General features: G+C 43.5%; 1 protein-coding gene across 1 annotated transcript in view; it reads right to left on the bottom strand.

Moving 5' to 3' along the window:
- Window positions 1-23056, bottom strand: part of SPECC1 (sperm antigen with calponin homology and coiled-coil domains 1) — a 69829-nt gene that overhangs the window by 1961 nt on the left and 44812 nt on the right. The window contains exons 8-12 of the mRNA XM_084272838.1: window positions 22866-22966; window positions 21540-21621; window positions 17773-17923; window positions 16734-16836; window positions 115-231 (exon numbers count right to left, since the gene is read on the bottom strand). Of these exons, the coding sequence (XP_084128964.1) occupies window positions 115-231; window positions 16734-16836; window positions 17773-17923; window positions 21540-21621; window positions 22866-22966 (554 nt within the window). The remainder of the gene's footprint in view (window positions 1-114; window positions 232-16733; window positions 16837-17772; window positions 17924-21539; window positions 21622-22865; window positions 22967-23056) is intronic.

Below are 23056 nucleotides of genomic sequence, written 5' to 3'. Positions count from 1 at the left end.
TTGTACCATGAAGGTCTTGCAACCCTGTGGGTGTCTCTATCCCATCCCCATCAAAATGGGTAATGTTCAAGCTGAATTCTGCAAACAGTGTAGGAACAGGTAAACAGAACTTACTTTATCCTGGCTGTTGAGCTCCTGGTAAGGAATATGTGCAGGCAAATAGGTGTGCAGGAGAGCGCAGAAAGCAAGCCCATCGCTCCAGCTGCTGCTGAAGTTGGTGATATCAATATTCTGTAAGAGGAAACATGAGCCACCCCTGAACAGTGCTACACAACCAAAAAATCTCCAAACAGCAGCTGGTATGTAGTCATGAAACATCATCTCAAGAGTATTAAAAGAATATAGGTTTAAAATGTCCATTCTCCCCTTCTTCACGTCGAGCAGAAAGATACTGAGGAGGATGGCAAATTTCAAAGCTCTAGATGGGCAATGATTAAAGAGTTCAATGCTTTTCACACCAGACCCCAAACAGACAGACTCTCTGAGCTGAAAAATGCCGTGCAGCACATGCTGCTGGAGAGAGGATGGACTTTATCATGTCCCTTTTGATTACAGAATGGCAGAAATAAGATTTCTCTGGCACCTCCAGCAGAAGTCGCTGATATTTACAAGTGGTGTTTTGCAATCAATTCTGTGCTTCCTTATCTCAAGATGAGTAACAGAGGGATGGATTTATAGAATGACACATATGGCAATGTAATCAGTGTATTTGACCACTGCTGTCTTACACAGCAGGCACATGCTTTCATGAGAATATGTAATTATCAATTATGACTTGATAAGGGGCTTATCAAAAGTGTTATCAAACTGATGGAATACTAACATAGCCCTCAAGTCCTAAATAATGGGTGTGCTTAATTGGGTGGGAGTGGTAAGCTCAAGCTTGGCAACAGCAAGGGCTGAGCAGACAGCTGTCCAAGAGCTGGGCAGATGTGCCCAGCCTGCAGTCATGTGCATGAGTGCATGTCTGCATTCTCATACTCTTTGTCAACACAGCATCTTTCATCTGCACATCACAGACTACTTCAGAAAAGGCAGATAAAGAATGGGAAATCTGAGGTACAGAATTTAATCACCTACCCTAATTCACAAAGTGAGCCATAAGAGAACAGAGGTTGTGTGATGCTCACTCCCCTGCTGCCACAGTCACTGGCAAATAAATGTGGCTGCATCACGGGTAACAAGTACAACACAAGATCCTAATGGAACCAGACCAAACAGAAACCTTTAAATCTTGTCTTCATGCATTTCCTAACATGAGAATAAGCCTGAATTTGCTCAAGGAAGCAATGCTTCAGGGGCAGAGATATATTAACAAACATCCAACTGAAAGCCCTGAACTGAGCTGGACCAATCTCTGACTCATCTGTAGCAACAACTCCCACCAGTTACAGCCCCAACAGGAGGGCAGTGAGAGGGAAGCATTTGGAAATGAAAGTATGATATGGTTGTGAGTTTAAATGGTAAAAACCAGCGAAACAACCCAACTTCCTTCCCCTTGCTGCCAGATGGTGTGATTCTTCTTTGCCAGCCACACTGCTGACGACAAGGGAGCTCTCTGGGGCACAGAGGGAAACCCAGTTTCCCTACTCATGACACCTGAAGTCCAGAACACGCTACATTCAACAGGGGGTGATTACAGAAACAGGTATCATTAAAACCAGTCCAGCTGTGAAGAATTCCTTTAAAATCCAAAGATTACTGGGGTACAGAGTGTGCTCGAGGCTCTTCACAGGGCTCCTCTTTGCAAGGCACAGCTGAAACACGCTCATGGGCCAGTTCTGATCCTGTGAACAAGGTGACCTTTCCAGTGCTCTTGTTTGCACTGACTGGCCATACCAGCACACCAAGGAGTTCTCACGGCAAAGCTTTGCTGCTGTAGTAGCAGCAGTTCCAAATAGCAGCTAAAAACAAACCAGTGAACTGAGTGATAGTGCTCAGACAAGTAACAGCTGCCGGAGCAGGGGAGGCTCCAGGACACGTCGGGACTGCACCGTCTCACACACTAGGCCAGGTGTGAGGGCTACCAGCAAACCATTCTCACCAGCCACATCATCCTGTGTGTTCAGACTCTCTGTCACTTCACTTGAGCTATTTTCTGGTTTCTTTCAAGATTCCCTGAAAGCCATTTTACTGCAGCTCACACTAAAGCTAATGCAGGCTGCACTGCAGCCGGCAGGAAGCATTTCAGCGAATGCCCTTCACTTACGATGCCTCGCTGATTACTTGTCCAGCATGGGGTTTTGTTTTCCAGTCAGGCAGGATTTCAGATTAGTAATTAATGTCTGTAACCCAAAATGACTCAAATTGAAGTGGTACAGAGTATTTCAGGTTAAAATTCTCTGGCTGTAATAAATCCCCCAATCTAATGGGCTCAGAGCGGGCCGGCGCAGCAGACGTTACCGCACTGCACCAGCCAGCACATCGTGTTTTGCTCTATTAACAATCTGTCCGTGGAGATAAAAGAAAAGAGCGACGTGGTGGCTGAATATCACCACAAGGAAAAGTTGCTATTGTGCTCTGAAAGCTGCCCTGACTTTGTCTAATCCATAAAGCACACCCCGGCTGTCCAACTCCGCGTTACGGAATCGGCACGGGAAGCTGGAGCACTCTGCTTTCCTCATGTTTTAAACAGGTTGCTGTTTATCAATCTGCAGCTGGTAGGAAAGGACTGACTGCCAGACTACTGAATTTATACCAATATATTTCATCAGCAAATAGCCTACTGCTAAATGCCAATTCTCCCACTTTATGTTGTATGACAGAAATGGAAAATAAGAGTTCGTTGTCGCCCCCCTCATCCCCCCAAAGGCCATGGAAACAGGAAAAAACAAAACCTTAGTTAAGCAACAGGACTAGACAAAAAGGCAAGCCATGTTTGTGTGGGAACATTATATCCTACCCTCATTTTCACCATGCTGACAGACACATGAGATACAAAACTGTTTCTTCCTACAGTATTTCACCAGCCCAGCATCAGCTTCTTTACTGGTCTCTGTAGTTTTAATTATACCTAAAACTCTTCTCTTCCTCCAGTCTAACAGTACCTAGAGGTAAGAAGTACTAATGTCTACCATTAGGTCAGAACTAGGCAGAAACTCCCTCACCTCTCCTACAGCATTGTCCAGACATGTGTGTTCAGTACTTCTCAGATCCAAGTCTTACAAACAGGCGAAAGTTCAAGAATGGGCTTCTGCTGACAATGCTTAAACCACAGAGGAAACCTACTGCAATGTGGTGTGTCATGATCAGAGGAAAAGAACTCAAATCTGAATTCTTCAGTTCCAAATGCAAACTCAAACTGAGCATTCAAGGGCTCAGCTCAATTGGTCAGTCAACAGTACAACAGCAAACACCAAAACGTCCTCACACCCACTCAGTTGCCATTTTCACATCCAACAAGCATCAGTGAGCTGTGGAGGAGTTTTTTTCATCTCCACAACTGCATTTCTATTTCAAACATGGTATAAATCCCTCTTTGGTGTTTCTTCTTTGATCTGTGTTAACAGCCTTTCAGGTTGGGGTACAAGGCTGCAGTGAATGAGGAGTGATCTTCTGTGCTTTGCTACACTGCAGCTTTACTTGCAATACCTCCCCACTACACCACACCAAGAGGAATGAAGTCAAAACAGAGGCACTCGGGTTTCTCTGGCTCTGCTGAAGCCAAGAAAGGGGAAAAAAAAGGAAAAACAATTTTAGGGAATGAACACCTTGGAAACTATTCACTTGTCTTGATTATTCTGGCACCAGAACCTGTCCCAGTCTTTCTGCCCCACCTCTCTATTTCACAACATACAGTCTGTGACTATGTGGGAGCTGTTTGTGTGACACTGTTAATGTACACTTCCAAACTGCAGGATGAGTTTGGTGGTTTCTCTGTTACCTAGTGTGCTTACAGCAGAAATCCCACCTCAAACTCTGCAAAACTGCATGCAGCTTCCCAGGAGAGACCTGGAAGTTAACCTATGTAGGATGGCATCCTTCAGGAGGGAGATGTGCCATCTGCAGAAGGAGCATACAATGAAATCATCACAGAATCATAGAATCCCAGCCTGGGCTGGGTTGGGAGGGACCCCAAGGATCACAGAGCTCCAACCCCCCTGCCACAGGCAGGGACACCAACCTCCAGGCCTGGAGCTACACAAGGCTGCCCAGGGCCCCATCCAACCTGGCCTGGAACACCCCCAGGGATGGGGCACCCATCCCCTCTCTGGGCAGCCTGTTCCAGCCCCTCACCACTCTCTCTGTAAAAAACTTCCCCCTAATATCTAAACTAAGCCTTCCTTCCTTCAGCTTTAATCCATTCCCCCTTGTCCTGCCATTGTCTGCCCTTTTAATAAATACAAGAATGCAGAAGGGACTGCAGATCCAACTGCTCCTCAGGCAGCTGAAAAAATTGCCATCTGATGGCCACAGTTGTGTCACGGTCACAAGTACCCCAATGTTGACCTTTAGCATGTCATCAGTGGGTCCACATGGCTAAAGACATCTGCACCAGAGACTAACCCCTGGCCCAAAGGGTGCTGAGCAGCTGTGGGTCAGTAGCTCTGGAGCAGATATACCCACATTATGCAGCACTCCCCCTGGGTCTCCCATGGTGCTGCTGAGCAAATACCCAGGGAGGTGGGGGCAGCGTAGTTGAGAATCTTGAGAGAACATGAATGTCCGGCCAGAACAGGGGTGTTTTCATAGCATGACTACGTAACCATCTTTACAGACACCCTGTGTGGAGGGGCAAAAAGGACCACAGAAAGACGTGAGGGTACAAAGGTTGCTGGGATAGTGGCAGGATACTGTGTAGAGCAAAAAGGTCTCAGGATTAAACTATTTCCAGTGTAGTTTCCAGGCTTCTTGTCAGTGAAAACAGCCCATTCACTGCAGATGAAAGCTCCTGAGTGAACGACCATACATGCACTGGGAATATTAAGAGACCAGGATCTGGAAGCACACCAGGGAGCAGAGTTATCTGAAAGTACCCAAGTACCCAGTACAGTTAGTTTCTAGGGATATTAAAGTCTCTGAAGTACTTTGAATATTAAAGTATGTAAAAAAAAATGTTATTTAGAGAGCAAATCTATGATATTAGTGGCAGGCCAACTCTTAAAGGTACTGAACACCTGCAAGAGATTAACCTCTGCCCCCCCACCCCAGGAACAGGACCTTTGCTTGCAGATAACAGAGCACTATGAGCACCATGGTAAAGACACACAGGGAAATCTGTGTGATCTGTCCTCACTGCAAACAGTTTCTTGTTTATCTGAGGAAAAAAACAACCACCCCATTAGATTCCACTAGATCTTTGACTCCAAGTTTTCAGTAAAAACCAACAATGACATCATGTGCTCCTCAATACAGCCTGAGTATGTTAAAATAACTGACACAAGATATTCCCGCTCCGCAGATGTTACTGTGCCCACACCACGGGCTCTGAGTCATCATTTTCTCAATAAGACCCAGAATTATAAGTTATAGACATGAGCCAGCTTGAAGCTGGCCTGGGACTCTTGTGGAAGGCAGCCTGCAGTAACTATGACCTTAGCATCATTCCCCCCACTCTCCCTTCACAGCATACACCATACCTCTCACAGGTACAGAACACCACGAGGGGAACATGCCAGAGGGGTTAATTATTGAGGTTCAGCCCATACAGAATATAAACTTCAATACCAAAGTCAGGACTAGTTAAAATAAATATACTGGGAATTGCCTTGTTTTCAATAGCAGCTTCCTCTTAACTGGTTCAGCATTCTGCAGTTCCTCCTGCTTATCACTAACCAGAGACTCACATCTCCTCCACAGACCAGAAGTTTTACAGATAAGTTTTTATGTGGCTATATTTAAACACAGATGCCTGAGCAGGAACCTCCTTTTCATCAGCCACATCTCTGCAAACTCTGACCCTTCTAATGTGAAATCCAACCAAGGTACCTTGAAAGGCAACTTCCAAAGATTACCTACACACCCACCCCTTTTTAACAATAGCTGCACGAAACTGCAAATCTAATTTGGATTTATTACACCCTAATTGGTTGGGAACATGCTAGCAGGTTTCAGCCAAAGAGGTTCTATCAAAGGAAGTACATAAGCTCCAAGCTCTGGATAGGCAAGTTCTGAATGCTTCCTAGGCAGCAACACAAATGAAGAAGGGCTCCTTTTAACATAACCCAACCTCCTGAGCAAACAAACCACTCCTGTTCATCTAAAATGCTCCAGCAAGGATATGAAACATCTGAGCAATCTTCTGGCAATGTGGGTGAATTAGAAGTGTGGTCAGGTCCAGTTAACACGGATGAAAGGCATGAATGCCTAAAATTAAAGACTGCCTGGATTCTTCTGTAATTACAGGGTGCACCCAGATGACTTGGACAATTGCACACAGCTATTTTCAATGGGTAGCTGCAAGTCTAAAGTGATCTGCATATCACATTAATCAATCCACTACCAGAAACCCTTCTGAATTCTCTTACAAATCTTTTCCTCTTAAATGGAATACGCAATAATGTCTCCTGATTAAAAAAATTAATAAATCCAGAGTATCTTGTGGAACTGCAATACTGTTTATTGTATAGAGATTAAGTGGCTAGCCAGGGTTGGGAAGGAAGCCAAGTGACCTTCCATCCTCGAGGCTGTATTAATATCCCTAGTTCAAATGGTTCAGGCAGCTGCAGGCTCCATAGGAATTGTTTTAACCTTCCTTTGAAACTTCACGTTTCCATCACCAGCATCTCTGTTTCTAATGCTTCTGCCAGCCACACCAGCAAGTCACGCACCTTCCTGCCGATTCCACGTGTGAGACCACACAGGTCAGGTAGCACGAGGCGTGTTAACGTCAATTACCTAATTGCAGCACAGTGAAATGAGGAACTGGTGCCAGCTCTGCAAAGGTTATCCCGTTTACTACACTCCTTTTTATAAAGTAACCCCATTTCCCATCACATTCCTAGGTTCTGTTGCTCCCTGCTCCACTGCTGCCATGTAAGTTGCCTTGGGTTTACCCGTTATCCTTCGCTCGTTAGTCTGAACTAACGAGCCTTCTCAGCATGGACAGGACATTTGAAAGAGAGCTTATTACTGGACATCAGCTGACTACAGCAGTCACACAGAGCAGGGACATTTAAAAAAGAGGAAATTTAACTACCTTATTGCCACCCTACACAAAGGTTTTTCAGCTCCCAACTGCTTTAATCTCTCAAAAGCCAGAGTTCTGGGAAAATACCAAGAAGTCTGGCACGTCCAACTTTCTCTTCTTTGAGTCAGACTGGAGAGAATAGGTAGCACAATGCTCCCAAGTTCTGTGCTCAAAACAAGCTCACATGACAGAGGCTGTCTCAGAGGCATCATTCAGAGTAAGTGTGAAGCCATTCTAAAGTGATCTGTGCACTCTTCAAGCTCAGCTTTTTCTTCATGAGGCATTGAGGAGGTCCATGACCTCGACAAGCCAGCTTAGCTCTGATCTATTGACTGCAAAATAGGTGCAGTGCTGCTGTAGCTAGGGTTTGCATAATGAAAAAAACTCAAGTAGTACCAAATGGGAGATATTTAAGGTGAAATGTGTTAAAGTTATGATGTGACCTGCCATTTCCTCTGCTTGCAAGGTGAAAAACAGTCACCACTGACATTGAAATCATCACTGTAACTCTACATAAGCTGCTTCCCTAATGAGCCAAACAGCATCCAGTCCTGCCCATCAGACTATTGCTCCCAGCACTGTGTGGACTGGCAAACATGGCACTGTACTTTGCTCATGTTTCTTAGGTTTTATTTGTATTTTTATACATAAAGACCAGCTTTTAAAGATGAAAACAAATTCTGGTGAACAAGGCTCGAGAGTAATTGCTGGCACACTGAGCATAACACACAGTGAATGTGTTCGAAGCCTCCTAGCAAATAATGAGTTGTTTTGAATGCCAACTACCCCATGGCAATATTCTTGTTACTGGAAGTCCCCTCCTTCAAAAGCCTTGCACTAAAAGCTAGCAAAGTAACAGGGTTTTGTACATATTCCTCGTTTTGGGGTCTTAATTTATTACTTTGCACAACAGTTTCCATTTGAACTAGAGAGAGAGAGAGAGATAGAGAATGCATAGTCTGAGTTTACAGAGAGCTGGTTTGTTATTACACAGACATACAGGACCAAGAGAGAGCTGGTACAAGCAGGAGGAGTTTTATGGCTACCTCTGGGCCACTTCAGAGATGAATTAACGATGACAAAAGATGTGTCAAGTGTGACTGGTACTGTCATTTACACCACTGTCACATCCAGTGAGTGGGCTAAAGAAGCGTTATCTGTGTGTGGAGAGGCAGAGGTGGATGACACAGCAAGACCAGGAGCTAACAAGTTCTCCTCATGGCAATAATCCCACTGGATTTAGTGAGTTTGTATTTTTGCTCAGCATCTATTTCCTGCTCTTCTGTATAAATTGTACTTGTTATGCTCACCTGCTGAACGCCAACTCCCCTGCTTGCCACACAACTACCACTTCCACCCATTTTCTCACCAACTCATAAATGAGAGCACTGCTCAACGCCACAGAGAGGAGACAGACTGGGCTGCAAGAGTGAAGATGCAGCAGCGTAGCTCCAAGGACCACACAGATACTCTGGGGAAGAAGGGAGGGAGAGGGAGGGAGGAATTAGATCCCTTCTGTGTCCAAGACAGCAGCACAGCTACTTCCTGCCTAGAGCCCTGCTGCAGAATTGCTAATGACCACACTGGCTGCTCCTACAGCTATTTGCAACTATCTACTTGGAGAGAGGACAAAGATTAACCCTGTCCTGGAATTCCAGGGCAGAGGGGTGGGCTGCAGACTGCAGCAGGCTCGTGGCAAAGGATGGAGACGTGGTGGGGAGAGGTCTCAGCCACAAAGGACATTCATGGAACAGGCAGAACCCTCTCCCAGTTAAATTCTCAGTTTGGATCCATTCCAGCTGGTGACCAATCAATTCAGTGTTTTCACTGTCGTTGCATCCAGGCAACACCAGGAAAGCGTCCTGGACTTTGGGATGGATAGAATGTAAATGCTATTTTTAAAATTACCCAGCAGGATAGAAAGTTACGCATGAGAGCGCTGCATGGGCGTTTATTTTCTCCCTCCAATCACCAGACTGGTATTTGTTTACAGGATAAAGCCTCTGTGAAAAAAGGTAGAGCTTGGCTCAAGTTATCTGGCTGCACTGGAGAGGCACGTTTATGCATTGGCACCACTGTGAAGGGGGCTTGCACATTGGTAATTAACCTGATTATTCCCAACATGCCATGATTTGGCTGCTGCATTTATTTTCCAGACCCAATCCTGGCTCCAGCTGGGACATACAGAAAAGCTGCATGCACATATTCTGCTATGTTTTTATTTAGAAAGAGAACACATTTCTTCTGGGGAAAAGAAAAAAAGGAAAATCTTGAAGTTTTAAGTGTGTTTTTTTCATAAACTCTCAAGATTGCCCTTTTTATCAGAACATCTTTCCAACTATTACTGAGACTCATCAACATCCAACGATACGATATCAAGATACATTTCAACTGCTGGGGAAATCAAGGCAATGGTATTATGTAAGACTGCCAAGGTCAAAAAGATGGTCAAGAGCAAACTTGGGAGCAAAATTCTTGACCAATTTACTGTCAATATTTATTTAAATGCAGGATAATCCCTCCTATCTCAATAGCTGTTACCAAGATCCCTTTCAACTCCTACACAGAGAGGAGGAAAAAACCAAAAAGTCTCTTTGAAGTCACTGCCCTTCTCCAAGAATCAAAGAAACAGAAAGAGTGCCAGAAATTTCACCCACTTCTCAGAAACTCACAGAATGTATTCATAACTTCCTGGGAAAAACCCATTGCACATACATCTTACTTCTAAATGTCAAAATGATACGTAAGCATATGCACCCTCAGACCAGAAGGGATATGCTAGCCTATGGTAGTTTACACTAAGTGTCACTGCATGTCAGAGAAGAACTTTGTTGCATTAATGGGACTGGTAAATATTAAGACAGCTTTTTCTCTGCTTACCCACCAGGCTCTGGCCACCAGCCTCTAATCACAAGCACAAGCGTATGATGGAAGGGGAATCTTCCCAGTCCTCCCCAGAAGAGAGACGCTGCCATGCGTGCTGGTTAGACTGGATGGATGGCTGCCATTTAAATCTGGAGGGCTTTCGTTCAGTGTTTTCCTTCACCCACATCACACAAACTGGGAGTTATTTGTTTTGCTGCTGATATTCAGCTCACAAGATCACAGTGCTGTGGGAATCCCACCCTCTTTCCAGGCCGCACATAAATTGTGTGTCACAGCAGATAAGACTTTACCTTCTAGTCTTATTGCTTTAAAGACCTCACTTGGAAAGGTGGCCAGAAGATGTGTCCATTCACACCTCTGCCACTGCTGAATTGCTGAATTCTCATAGTTAATAGTTAAATATTTAGACAGAAACCTGATTGATGTTGGTAACGAAAGAGCTTGAAACAGTTTGGAAAGATCGAAACAGCTCTATGCTACTTGCTGACACAACCACAAAAAGCAATGCAGGAAAGGGTGAAACAATCACTCCCAGAGTCAAGTGCACAGCTCGTGATTAAGAAACATCTGGGCTCTTCCCTGTGTTTCTCTCGGACAGTGCACAGCTGTGTGGGGACTCTCAAGGCTTTGGAACTAAGCTCCCTTTCATCAGTGCCAAAGGAAGCGTTTGACCTGTGGTTTTATGAGCCAAGTCCCAGGAATTCCATTCTGCCCAGGTTCACAGGGTTGATTCTGGGCTTTGACCCATTTAGCTTTTCAATCACAGAATCATAGGGGTTGGAAGGACCTGGAGAGATCATCAGGTCCAACCCCCCTGCCAAAGCAGCTCCCCAGCAAACTCCTCAGCAGAAGTGCCAGCCTGCACACCAGCCCTGAGGACGGTGGTAGCACTTGCAGTATGGTCACTCTTCTCTCTCTGTGGTCCAGGACAGTGAGTAACTGAGCAAAGTGCTCAGTCAAGGCTTAAGGAAAGACAGATGGTAGTTGCTTAAGTAAATGATGACACCAACTACCCACACAAATGACGTACAAAGCAGCAACAGGCAACTTGTGTCTAAATATAACCCTTAATTTCCAGAATAAGGAAGAAATGGTCAACCATAGATGTGTTAATGTACAGCTGGCCATGAAGGAGTTTTGCATGTCCTATAAAGCTGGTCCTCACAACAGACAGCCCCAGGAATACGCCTGCTTGATCCATCAGCAGTCAAAAAATAACCATCCTGGCTGGCTGTCCTAGCAGCAGAGTCCACCTCCCCAGTGAGGACACAATGGCCCCAGGACCACTTCACCAAAGAGAGCATGTTACATCCTCATCAGCCTATCTGCATTTGTATATCTTTGGGCCATGCTTAATCTGTACAGGATCCCAGCCAGCCAGCAAACATGTCAGAAAAAAAGGAGAAAAACCAGGGCATAATACCCTGGAATAGGGGCTTGAGAACAAAGAGGATATGGAGAAAATACTGTCTAGTACAAAAGGAAAAGGAATGCAAATTCCTCTGAGAAAGAGAGCCACAAATTCACAAACAAAAAGCTAGTAATAGTCCAGAGTTTAAACCAAATACAAAAGGGTAAAAAGCTTTATATTCTATCCACTGCCAAACCACTAGTCGACCAGTCTCCTGCCATAATTACTTGAGAAACAGCAAATACTGCAACAGCCTTGATTTTTCTCCCAAGCTTTTGCATGTTTGTCACACAAAGAACACAGTACTATGCAGAGACATTGACTTTTACATAGCCCCAGATACCAGCATTATGCTTCTAGTAGTAAAAGCAGCCTGAATGGCATTTAATGACTTCTAGATTATGTTTGGAAGCAATTTATTTCCAATTTCCATCTCTCAAGGCTGAAATAGCCACAATAGTGGGAATACTTCAGGGTAGGGTTTGGTTTTTTTCATTTTGAATACAGGAAAGGCACTGTATTAATCTGTACAGCAAAGACAAAGGTTCAAATATTTTGACTCCTCCTAATGCCAATCTATGTTTCTGGAAATTATGCAGGCTGCAGTCTCCATCAGGATATTTCATTAGAGCCTTAGAACTAGTAAAAAAAAACCCAATTCACAACTCCTGAGGCAAATATTCAGAATGGTTGAACATACAGATATTTGTATTTTGCTAATTTAGACCAAAAAAATACAATGTCTGAGAGAATCGCCCTAAAAATAGCTCCTCCATGCTCCTCAGCATACTTTCTGGGACCTATTGCAAAGTCAAATAACTCCGAATAAGGCATGGAAACAAGCAAATCATTTTGTTGTAGGTTTGCTTGAGTTACTCAAGTTCTATGAAGAATGATTAAAAGGACTTACTTTCTCCAGGCACTATTCCTATAACATGAAAGCTAGGGTAAAGACAGCTCTGGTCAGTAGTTTCTCCACGCTGTTGAGATGCTTCCAGATAGCATGAAATCAGATCTGAGGCTTGTCCCACAAACACCAGTAAAACCAACACCATGAAATATGAACATCTGCCATTTCCCTCTGTTGGTTCTAGAACACTTCTTGTCTCCTCCTGTTTTGCTTATGTCTCTACTTAAGATAACCACACAGATACCTTTACTCTAAAAGACAGTGGTTCTTCAACAAGTGGATCCCAGTGGGTCCTGTTAAATCAAATACCTTTGGTAAAGTGAGTAACCATGATTGTGCATTGGAGAACAGAGTCTGCCTCAGATTCTCTTTTCCTCTGTGCCACAGAATGGCTGTGTAGTGGTTGGAAAAAACATGAAAACAGTTCTTTTAAGCGAACCATATTCATTAACGTGGTAGCAGTTCCCTCCCCTCTCTGGAGAGGGTATATGTGGCAGAAATAATAATCCTCAGTTCTAATGATCATGGGTTAAGTGCCTCTTGATGTTCCGTGTTTTCACAATACATCTGTGGATAGCAATAGACTTAATCTAGAGAGGTTTGGCCTCTTGACAAATGGTCTCCACAGAGAGCAAACAGAACCAGGGCACTTAAATAACACCACAGTCACTAATGATATGATTATGGAAGGTGATAATGCAACAAGAATGACTCTCAGCAGCTTCCAGGAGTTACAACTCCTGGGAACGGAGCCTGTTAGAAAAGAGGCACCCAATTTCTACTTCACACTGTTACTATGATGTATAATCTTTTTAAATAGATGGGGAAAAATCCCAAAACAAAAAACCAAAATACAGCACCACAGAGAGAAAGCTATTTTAATATAAATAACTTACTCTCACAGCAGGCTTTGTGGTTTAAAGGACTTGTGGTAATTGAGTTCCAGAGCCACAAAAGCAGTTCTCAAGTCTGGTCATCTCATCACCCTACATTAAACACCATGATGTCAACAAATGCAGAGAGACAGAAGGAACAGTCTGTGTGTGTCTGGCAAAAGAGATCACATGCCAGCATGCAATTCTTACAGGGAAGTGTACATTAGATGAAGGTTGATTGTTTTTAAGCTAGAGAGAGATTCTCCTCCAGGAAGCTTTGCTCAAAGCCTTTTTCCACTCCAGTTCTTTTTACTGCTGAGATTTCTTTTTAGCACCTCCCCTGTGTCGTTACTCAGAGTGCCAGATCACATTCATTTAGACAATTTAAATATGACAATTGAAATCATATGATCAATCACGCCACGGCTTATGCAATCCCACTTTCATTTTCTTTTCTCCTAGTCATTCAACTGAAAGTGCACTTAATTTTCATTCTAGTCATTCTGTTTTCCTGCTCTAAATAACAACTTCCTCCTTAGTGTTCCTATCTTTTTGATATTAAATCACTACTTAAATAGGGATCTTTGAAATGACATAGTAGACTGGAGGAACAGAGATGCTTTCATGTTTCCCCTCAGTTACTGTAAACTCATGCAATTTCTTTTTTTTTAAAAAAAAAGAACAAAGCCCTTGAGGCCACTACTAATTTGTGCTGCACTTCTCTCAACTCCCTGCAGTGTCCCTCTCATTTTATGAGATTGCCTCTCCAGGGGAACATGCTGAAGTTCAAAGCCAGGGAATGTTCCCACTGTAGTCAGCACAAGGATATATGCCTGGAGCAGGACATAAATTTCTATCTATAGTATAAGCCTTGTATGGATTAAAGCATTTAAAAAGTGAGGCCTTGTATGCTGGTCCCTAGGTCTTATCCCCAGATACCTTCCTAGGTCACTAATCCAGCTTTCCTCAGGGAATCTGGGACACGGGCAGCTGCTAGTGAGAATGTCAGCTGTTCTGATGTACTCTGTAGATGGTGTTTAATGAAATCTCCTATCTTCACAGTTTAACCAGAAAGGAATCTCCCCCCTCCTCACCAGCTCAGATCAGGAGCCATGTACATTGTGCCACTGAATAAAAGAAGTTAGGCAGCCAAGCACCAAGGGGTTTTTCTCTCATTCCAGTGTCACAGAACTGAAAGCAGCTCGCATCCAGTTCAGCTGTAGTTCTGGGCTTCACCTTAGAAAGGGTATACTGGGATTGGCACAGATGATGTCTCACTGACAGGGTGTATTCCATATGGAGAAGTGATGCACGTCGTCAGAGTCCTGCTCGGTGGAGTTCATTACCTCATTCCCACACTGCAGGGGCTAAGGCAGGAAGGAGGAGGATGATGTTCTTCACTGCACTCCAGTTCTCTGTACACAAGAATGATAAATCTCCCTGTGGAGCTTAATATGGAGCCTTATATGATAAGTGAAAGGGTCTGGGAAAAGCAAGTTCAAGAAGAGTTAGTGAATGCACCACAGAGTGCAATGGGAGCAGGAACCTGAGGAAGAATGTCCAAGAGAGAATGCCTCTAAATGAAGCTGTGAAGAGAGGCAAGACTATCTCCATGGACCACAGAATGTTAGGGGTTGGAAGGGACCTCGAAAGACCATCTAGTCCAACTTCCCTGCCAGAGCAGGATCACCTTGATTAGGTCACAATACAGTCAAATACGGTGTTTGTCCTTTGGTTCATCTGACTTTAATTTCTGCCCAGACATCTTCCACTCTGGGTAATAAGGACTCTCACCACATCACAGTCTGAACCTCTCTCTCCTGGGTTACACAGTGTTTGTCAGTTTTGTTCTCAAAAACCGCTGAAAATTCATCCTGCTGCTTTAGAAAGAGCAACAACAGAGACAGCCATGAACAGAACAAGAGCCTCATCAAAGCAGGAACCAAAACAACAAAGCTTTTTCTGAAACATCATCTAGACAGTCACGTAGCAACAACACTCCAGCAGCTATATGTAAAGCAAAAACTTCCACTGTCCTCTGAAGCATGGACACACTTCCCTCCAGAGACTAATACTAAGAGGAAAAACAAATAGACCCAGATTGCCTTGCAAACCTCCTGGGTGGCCTGCTATCTGATACAGGGTTAGCTCCTCTACTTGGGTTCAGCAGAGGAAAACAAAACTCCCTTCCCATCCTGTCACAGAGGGAACACTTGCCACTCTTGGTGCTAGGCTGGTACCTGCAGAATCAGGATAGGCCTCTATACTTGCAAAGCCACACAATAATTTCTAAAAGCAATACATTTTGTCCAACTTGGGTGTAATCAGGGGAAGGAAACTCCAGGCTGCCTCTCCAAGAACACTTCTAGCAGTGAACTCAGACTACTCTTAGGGAAGTGGATGAAGCTCACTGTATGTGCTACTTGAAACAAAAAGGGACAATGCTGTCAGGAGAGAGTGTTACTCAAGAGATGGGCTTTCTGGCTTAGCAGAGGTTAGACTTGGAAAAGGTGCATTTCATTAATCATTTTCTAAGGACTACGTTGGAAGATGTTGCCCCACACCTTCAAATCCAAGACCAGGAGAGTTTTACTGGATGAGATATAAGCATAAAGCAACCCAGCACAGAGGGGACAACTTCAAGGACAGCACTGTAGCCTTTAGGCAGTATCACAGGACTAACCCTGACTATACTCCTTCTAAGGTGTGTCTAAAGTCAAGAACTTCTTTCTCTTGACACTTGTCCTGTGAAATAGGTGCAAGCCAGGTGACTATGCCAGTGCAAAGAAATGACTTAAAACTTCATAATCAGTTTACTTAAAAGGAAAGCTACTGTCTCTTTTCTTCCCAACTCCTGCACCCTGCAGCTCATGCTTCATAAAGAGCTGCTTGTGAAGAAGAAAAAAAAGTGTATTATTTACTTTAAAAGATGGACTCTGCTTTTATTAAAGTCTTGCTCCAGGGTGCATATCATGTGGTGATAACTGCTTTTGTCTTCTGCTCTAAGTAACAAACAATATTATTCTTAAGAAAGAAAAATCTCAACATTGTATCAAACCAAGACTCTCCTGCACACCCAGCATATATCACAGGATGAACTGGTGTCCACAATTGCCTTCTACAGCCCAGCTGCAAGCAGAACCCAAGGCCCAACTCAACTGCTTACAAACTCTAACCAGAGCTTGAGCACATCACCCACAGAAGCCTGCAGAAAGAATAGTAGAATGTAATTTCATAAGGGATGCCAAGTGGGAGCTGCTGCACACATGCAGTCTGTTTCTCACCATCAGCAGCCTTTGATGCAGTTAATATGTTTGGTTCTGTACATGAATTCCTTAAGATAAGGTAGTGTGGGGGACTTTCTGTAGTGGTGCTAAAGAAATCTGAGGCAAGAGGCTGGAAACACCCAGCAGAAGTAAACATGTAAAAATCAGCAGACAAATCCAAACAATTCTTTGAAGTGACATTGCTCACTGCACACTTACAGGAAAGTGATGTGTCAAAATGACTCTATTCCCTTACCTGGTAACCTTCAGTTTTCTTTTGGCACCATTTCAACAGAGCATTCCTCTTGGAACCACCATACTCCCGAGCCAGGGCTGCCAGTGGGTCCTTTCTCTCCACACTAACCCAGGAAAGCATAGGGCAGAAAAAGAGAAACATGCTTGAATTCCCCTATTTTATACCAGTGTGTAAATAATAGCTGTATGAAAGTGCAGAACAGCAGCACAGAACCTAAATGTAAAGCAAACTGAAAGAGCCTTCAGAGCTTGCAGTCTATATTTGCCTTTAGATGAGAAAACTCAGCTGGTATCACTGCATACAAGAAGCTCAGAACCCAGCAGCCTATGGACACCTGATGGCACATGTTAACCCAGCATTTCTGCTGGTGTTTTCATCTGCTTTACTTACAAATTTGTTAACTAACCTCTCTGCTTTACATATTGAAAACTGGGATTTCAGGTGCAGAATTGAAAGAAACTGAGGAATCCATCACAGCAAATTCACATCCAGTGCAGCTGCTGAAGGATGAGCTCCTCAGTAAAATGAAAACTGTGGAAGCTGCATTGCAGTCAAGGCTTGGAGGACAGTTAAAGCCACTGGCATTGTCTCCACCCTTCTACTGTTGGAAATAGTGGTGGAGATTAGCAGAAAATAAGGGTTTTTTTTTCCTCAAGACAGAAGAAAATGATGTGCCCAGCTACCCCTTAGACCTCAAAGCTTTTTATTTTTCAAGCACTGTGACATGCAAAGCAGCAGTAAGATGAGGGTTGATCACTCGTACTCAACAGAATACTTGAATACAACTTAGTGGCTTCTGAAAGCTTGCTACCCTCACTGTATCATGATTGCTCATCTTACAGACAGCTGTGGTTATTATAATCTGCATTTTGATATCTGGATCTGACAGATTCTAAATTCTAAACCAGACAGACTACCCAGCAGAGTTTCCACTGGAAACAGGGGTCCACCGAATTAAATCATTCATTTTGGTGCCAGGTAATGCTGTCAGTTTTTCCAGGGTGCTGGTTTTTCAACCCCCAGGAAACTGAGTTGGTACCTGAGTTTGCTTTGGGGTTTCAAGTTGCTGGGGGTAGAGGCAAGCATTCTGCTGCTGAAGGCCATAGGAGGTTTGCTCAGGGATTCCAGGGAGGGGCTTTTACGGAGGTAATGGTCTGGTTTCAGCTCTTCATTTCTCCCCTTCAGAAGGTCTGTGGGGATGAAGAAAAACAAAAAAGAAGAAAAAAAGCTGTCAGTTTGCAGTCTCAGGAATTTGATTAATCACTGTCCTGCCACCCAGCACACAATATGTCGTCTGGTGTTTTGATTCTAAACAAATGTACTCATTTGTTCATTAAACACACATGGGGCTAGGAAACCTTGAGCAGATTAGAGGTGATCATAACAAGGAACGGCTTTGATGGTTTCAACAGTACAGGCTGCCTAGTTTCCTGTGATTGATACTCCTGCTGGGGGGTAGGGGCCTCAGGTGAATGAGGGGAAATACCAAAATCTACAGTCTTAAAAGGTTCAAAAGCTGATCAGCAGATATCTTCACCAGATGACTGACCAGCCCTAGCACAATAATTTCTTTTCTGCTGTGAGCAGGCTTGTAACAAGAAAGCCTCTTGCCTCCTGAATACAACCCAGCTCAAGGCAGCAGTAAAAGACACTTATCACATGATGCTTAGCCAAAAGACCTTTGGGGAGTCTCAATAGATTCACAGCAGATGTATCTATATTTTTGTTACACATAGTATGTATTTATATACTGTATCTGTGTGTATATATAAATAAAAAACCTAGCAAGCATAGAAACCAATGTTAATAGGGTTTTTAAAAGCCAAAAAGATTACAGAAAACAAATTATCTCCTTGTGCATATCAGTCATGAGGTAGTGATGTATAACACCAGGAAAGTTGGCTGCTTCCTTTCTGTGGGCAAGCTGCCAAAAGCCAGGATCTATGGCCAGCACATCATGAGCTGCTATCAGAGATGTGGAACACAACTTTCTTCTCTTTTTCACCACCCTACGTTAATTATCAATTAATGCCCTATTACCTGGAGTTGTGAACTCCTCCTTGTCTCAGCTTCAGCAAAGGCTAGTGTTACTGGACTGGTTGGAAATGTCTTTTCAGCAGTACCTGGGGTATGTGTATCAGCAGGTGCCAGGCAAACACATCCTGCCAACAGCCACCCTTCCTTTGGCTCCTGAATTTCCTAAGACTAAATCAGCATTCGTGGCTGATGAAGAGCTATAGGAATCACCACACCTTCTCCCACAAGCATAGAGGGCTGTTGAGTTCCTGTCTATTAAGAAGTCCAGATGGACAAGGACAGAATCCAGTCCCAGGATACTGCCTCCTTTCCAGTGACCTGGCTGTTGGCAGTGCTGTGCTACACTGAACTGCATACTCCTTGCTCAGTCAGGATCATCCTTCCTCCCACCCACCTCTCCCTTCCTTGTCTGTACCACAAATGCATAACAAACAAGAAGTAGCACACAGTATATATTCTAAAAGTCTTTTTGTTAGTTGTCCACTATCTATTCCCAATGTGTGTGACAGTCCCAGCTCATCATTACATTGGCTTTATGGGGAATTGCCTCAAATCAAAGTAGTCACACCAATCAGGCTACTAATGAATGACTCTTGGGAGCCTTTTAAACCTAAGCATATTCTGCTTATAGGAACAGATATGCCTCAAAAGGCGTATCAATAACCAAAAATCTCAACAGAATGAAAAGGAATCCAGGTTTCTCATAAATAAAAAGCACTGTTAAATCATCATTAACATAATTGGACTGGCTAATGGCATGTCCTAATTAGGAAGTGCTGTGTCAATCATTCAGGAGGCATTCCATCAGGCAAGGTACAGAAAAAGGAAGAAGGGAGGATCCCAGAGAGCGATCTAGCTGGAAAGAAGAGAGGGAGAAGACAGGGGCCTATTTGGAGTCATTAGGAAAGAGAAACAGGATAATAATCATATGAAAAATATGCAGCATGATTAAAGGAAAATCACGTTGCGTTAGCACCATCTATTTGCACTATTTAAAGACATTGTGTGGCTACTGGCTTGAATTACACAGTGGTGCCTGAAGTGGGACAAGTTAACAGCATCCAGGTTTGTACTCTGAGTCACTTGCCTGAGTAACGTAGCTCCTTTGACTTAGTTCTGGCTGCTAGAAACTCCAGGACAGAACCATTAAACCTCTCTGATTCTAAATGAAAGGATGATAGTCAAAACCCAGCTCTCTCTGCCAAGTAATCCATCCTCCCCTCCCACAATGTAACATTTGGGTCATATTAAGGCCATCACAGAACCCTGCTGTGACACCGGTCAGATGGAATCTGCCAGAAGATTACTGTTATGGAGGCTACTTCACCCTGAATTTCCTTGGGGATATTTTTTAATTCAGTGTTGTTTGCAGAGGGCTTGGACCAACTGCCTCCCAGGATTATTTAGATTGGAACCAGAGCCATTACAACCTTATAGCGAGCAAGCCTTTGCTATGGATTAGTGGAACTAAATTAAACCCAGGTACAAAGAGAAGCTGTAAATACAGGAACTTGTTAGATAAGCAAGCATAAATTTGTACCATACAATGGCTAATAAAGCATCTGTTGATTTCAACAGATTTTCACAGAACGATTGTCTCTGGGTAATAACAGCAATTATCCATGGCCTGAAGTGGGGTATTTATTATTAAGGACTGGCATTATATTACACAGTTGACAGATTACTTCACTCTGCAGTAACCTGGTAGAGATTAAAGAGGTCTTAAAGTTCTGTTTAGGATCATTATATACTCTCATGAAGCCTTTTTCTGGAAACCAGCTGATAGAAGTGAGTAAACTGTCTGTTCCACTGGTAACTTCTGCTTGCTTAGCCTCTACTACTGCAGGAGAGGCTGGTAGCACAGACAAGATGTTATTTGTTTACGCTGCCATCTACCCTATAACCTGTTTTGAGTTCAGCTCCAGTATCTCTTCATCTTTGAATGATGGAAGGGAAATCTTAGCAGATTATTTGAAGAGTCTATAAACGAAGACAGGTTCTAATTTCTCTCCTGTACTAGCAAACTATTGCAGAACATCCTGTCCACTAATGAATTTTTGTCCCCACTACAATTTCACTGAGGTTTCACTACAGGAATATGTTTCATCTGTCCTTAAAAATTCAATAATCTGTGGTTACTAGCTTTGATTCCAATGCAATGACTGCACTAAGGACTAGATAGTCAAAATAAAGGGCCCTGAAGAAAATGGGAAACAAACACTGGTAGAAAAGAATATTAAATGACAAGAGAACAAAAGCAAAGTGTGAAATAAAAACAAACGCATCTCTTGAGAACTCTCAAAACAAACCATTTCGAGCCCAAATATGACTGCTCCTACACCACTCACATCAGTATCTGAAATGTTCGATGTATTTCAAATGAAGCTCAACTTAAAACCAAATAAACTCTCAAAAAACAGTGCTTTGGACTCGTTCCAGATACATACATGTTGAACAAAATCCAATCCTCTCCAGTTCCACAGCATGGATTAGAGAGGTGCCATGGATACTTCAGAGTAAAGGCAGCAAGTTTGTGTTGGCAAACCATAATAAATCAGCTATTTTTTAGTTTTCTAAGGCTATAATCAAGATGGGAAGGGAAACACAAGAAAATTAATAAGCTTTTTAAAACAAAGACTCTGAAGACACTTTTTCATGTTTCCTTTGACCATATGAGAAGAGGAAAAATGGCCCAGGGAGAGACCAACAGTTAATGACAAGCTACTGCTACTAAAAAGAGCCAACATTTGTATGTTTACTGCAATTTACCTGCAAGAGGAAGGTCCGAAAGGTCTGTGTGTCTGGCGACGCCCTTGCTGGCTGGCTTGGCATTATTATAAACAGAATGCCTCTGTGAAACAAACAGAACACAAGAGATAATTAAAAGAACAGTAGCTGTCATGATTAAATAGGCAGAAAGATGGTTGTGCTATTTCAAGAACACAAAGCAGATGCAGGAATAACGAAACCTTTCAACAAGGTGTCACCTCTAACTAGAGCTGGATCAATGGCTGTAAAAGTGAAAGGACAAAGGGGGACAGTTTTTTTGTTGGCAGGATGTTGGTTCCTGAACTATTCGACATTTCTATGTGCACATGACTTAGTGTCACAGCCCCAAAGTAAGAACGCCTGTTCCTAACCCTACCTCTGTCCCCAGCACCCTGAATCATAGATCAGAAGGGTTTCTCTGCAGCCCCAGCCCCACTTTTCAGCATCAATACCCCCTCAGCCAGGTACTAACAGACAGTTCCCAGACCTTTGTTTAATCCCATTCTTTAAACTTCCTTTGCTGAATCTTTGAAGAAAATATGCTCCCACATTTGTTAATTCATCTTTCCAAGTCATCTCATTCTTCCTAACACTCAATGAAACACCCTAGCCTCACAACTGTTTTTACTGAGAGGAGAATATCCTCTGTCCAGCCCAGTGACCACCTAGCCAGGACACAGACGATGGCTTCTCCAGGCCGGAAAGGTTAGGAGCCTGATGTTAGCAGCACATGTGGAAATCAGGAAGCACAGTGCACTTACTTCTCTGTCATTCACAAAAGCAGTATGTCCAATCACACTGCACCTCAGGTTTCAAAATTGCTACCACGAAGTGAACTGGTGCAGTGACGTAAGAGGTGCTGTACTCCAGAGCAGTTATGCTTCAGTAGGCAGCCAAAACCAGCACAAACTGCAAGAGCTCTTCACTCAGCACTGTATGAGCTTCCCAGGAAACTGGGACCACACATCACAGAAACTTATCATCCCACATCTCTCAACTCACATGCCTAGTTTAGTTTGATGTTTCTTGTAACCCACTCCCAATAATCAAAACCTGTTTTCTAGTCAACAGCGATTACAGTTCTGAACTGCACTCCAGAGTTCACATCCGTCCACGGAGACCTCGGAGCTCAAGTCAAACAGACAGACACACTTTGATCCTTTTTGTTGGTATTACAGCATTTGATGTTTCACAACAAATAAACAGATGAGCTTCCCCTTCCCCTTGTAAACATACACAGGTTGGCATGCTGAAGCTATGTCATGCTGGAGCAAATGTTGCATCTACTCATTTTATAACTGCAAGAATGCCAAGAGCTCCTTGTACCTGCATGGGGGAAACGGCAGCTGCTGGGGCTGTCCTCACTGGAATTCCACTTAGAGGGCTCCTGGGGACCTTGTGAACTGTGATATTTTGTCCAGTGCTACCTGTAAGAAAAAAAAAAACATGGGAACATTTGTACTTCAAACCCAGCTATCTCCCTCTTGGCAGAACAGGGAACCACCGGTGCAGTGTTT

This window comes from Gallinula chloropus (genome assembly GCF_964237585.1).
Source record: "Gallinula chloropus genome assembly, chromosome: 19".
In the NCBI taxonomy this organism is placed as follows: domain Eukaryota; kingdom Metazoa; phylum Chordata; class Aves; order Gruiformes; family Rallidae; genus Gallinula; species Gallinula chloropus.
This window is presented reverse-complemented; position numbering and strand designations above follow the sequence as displayed.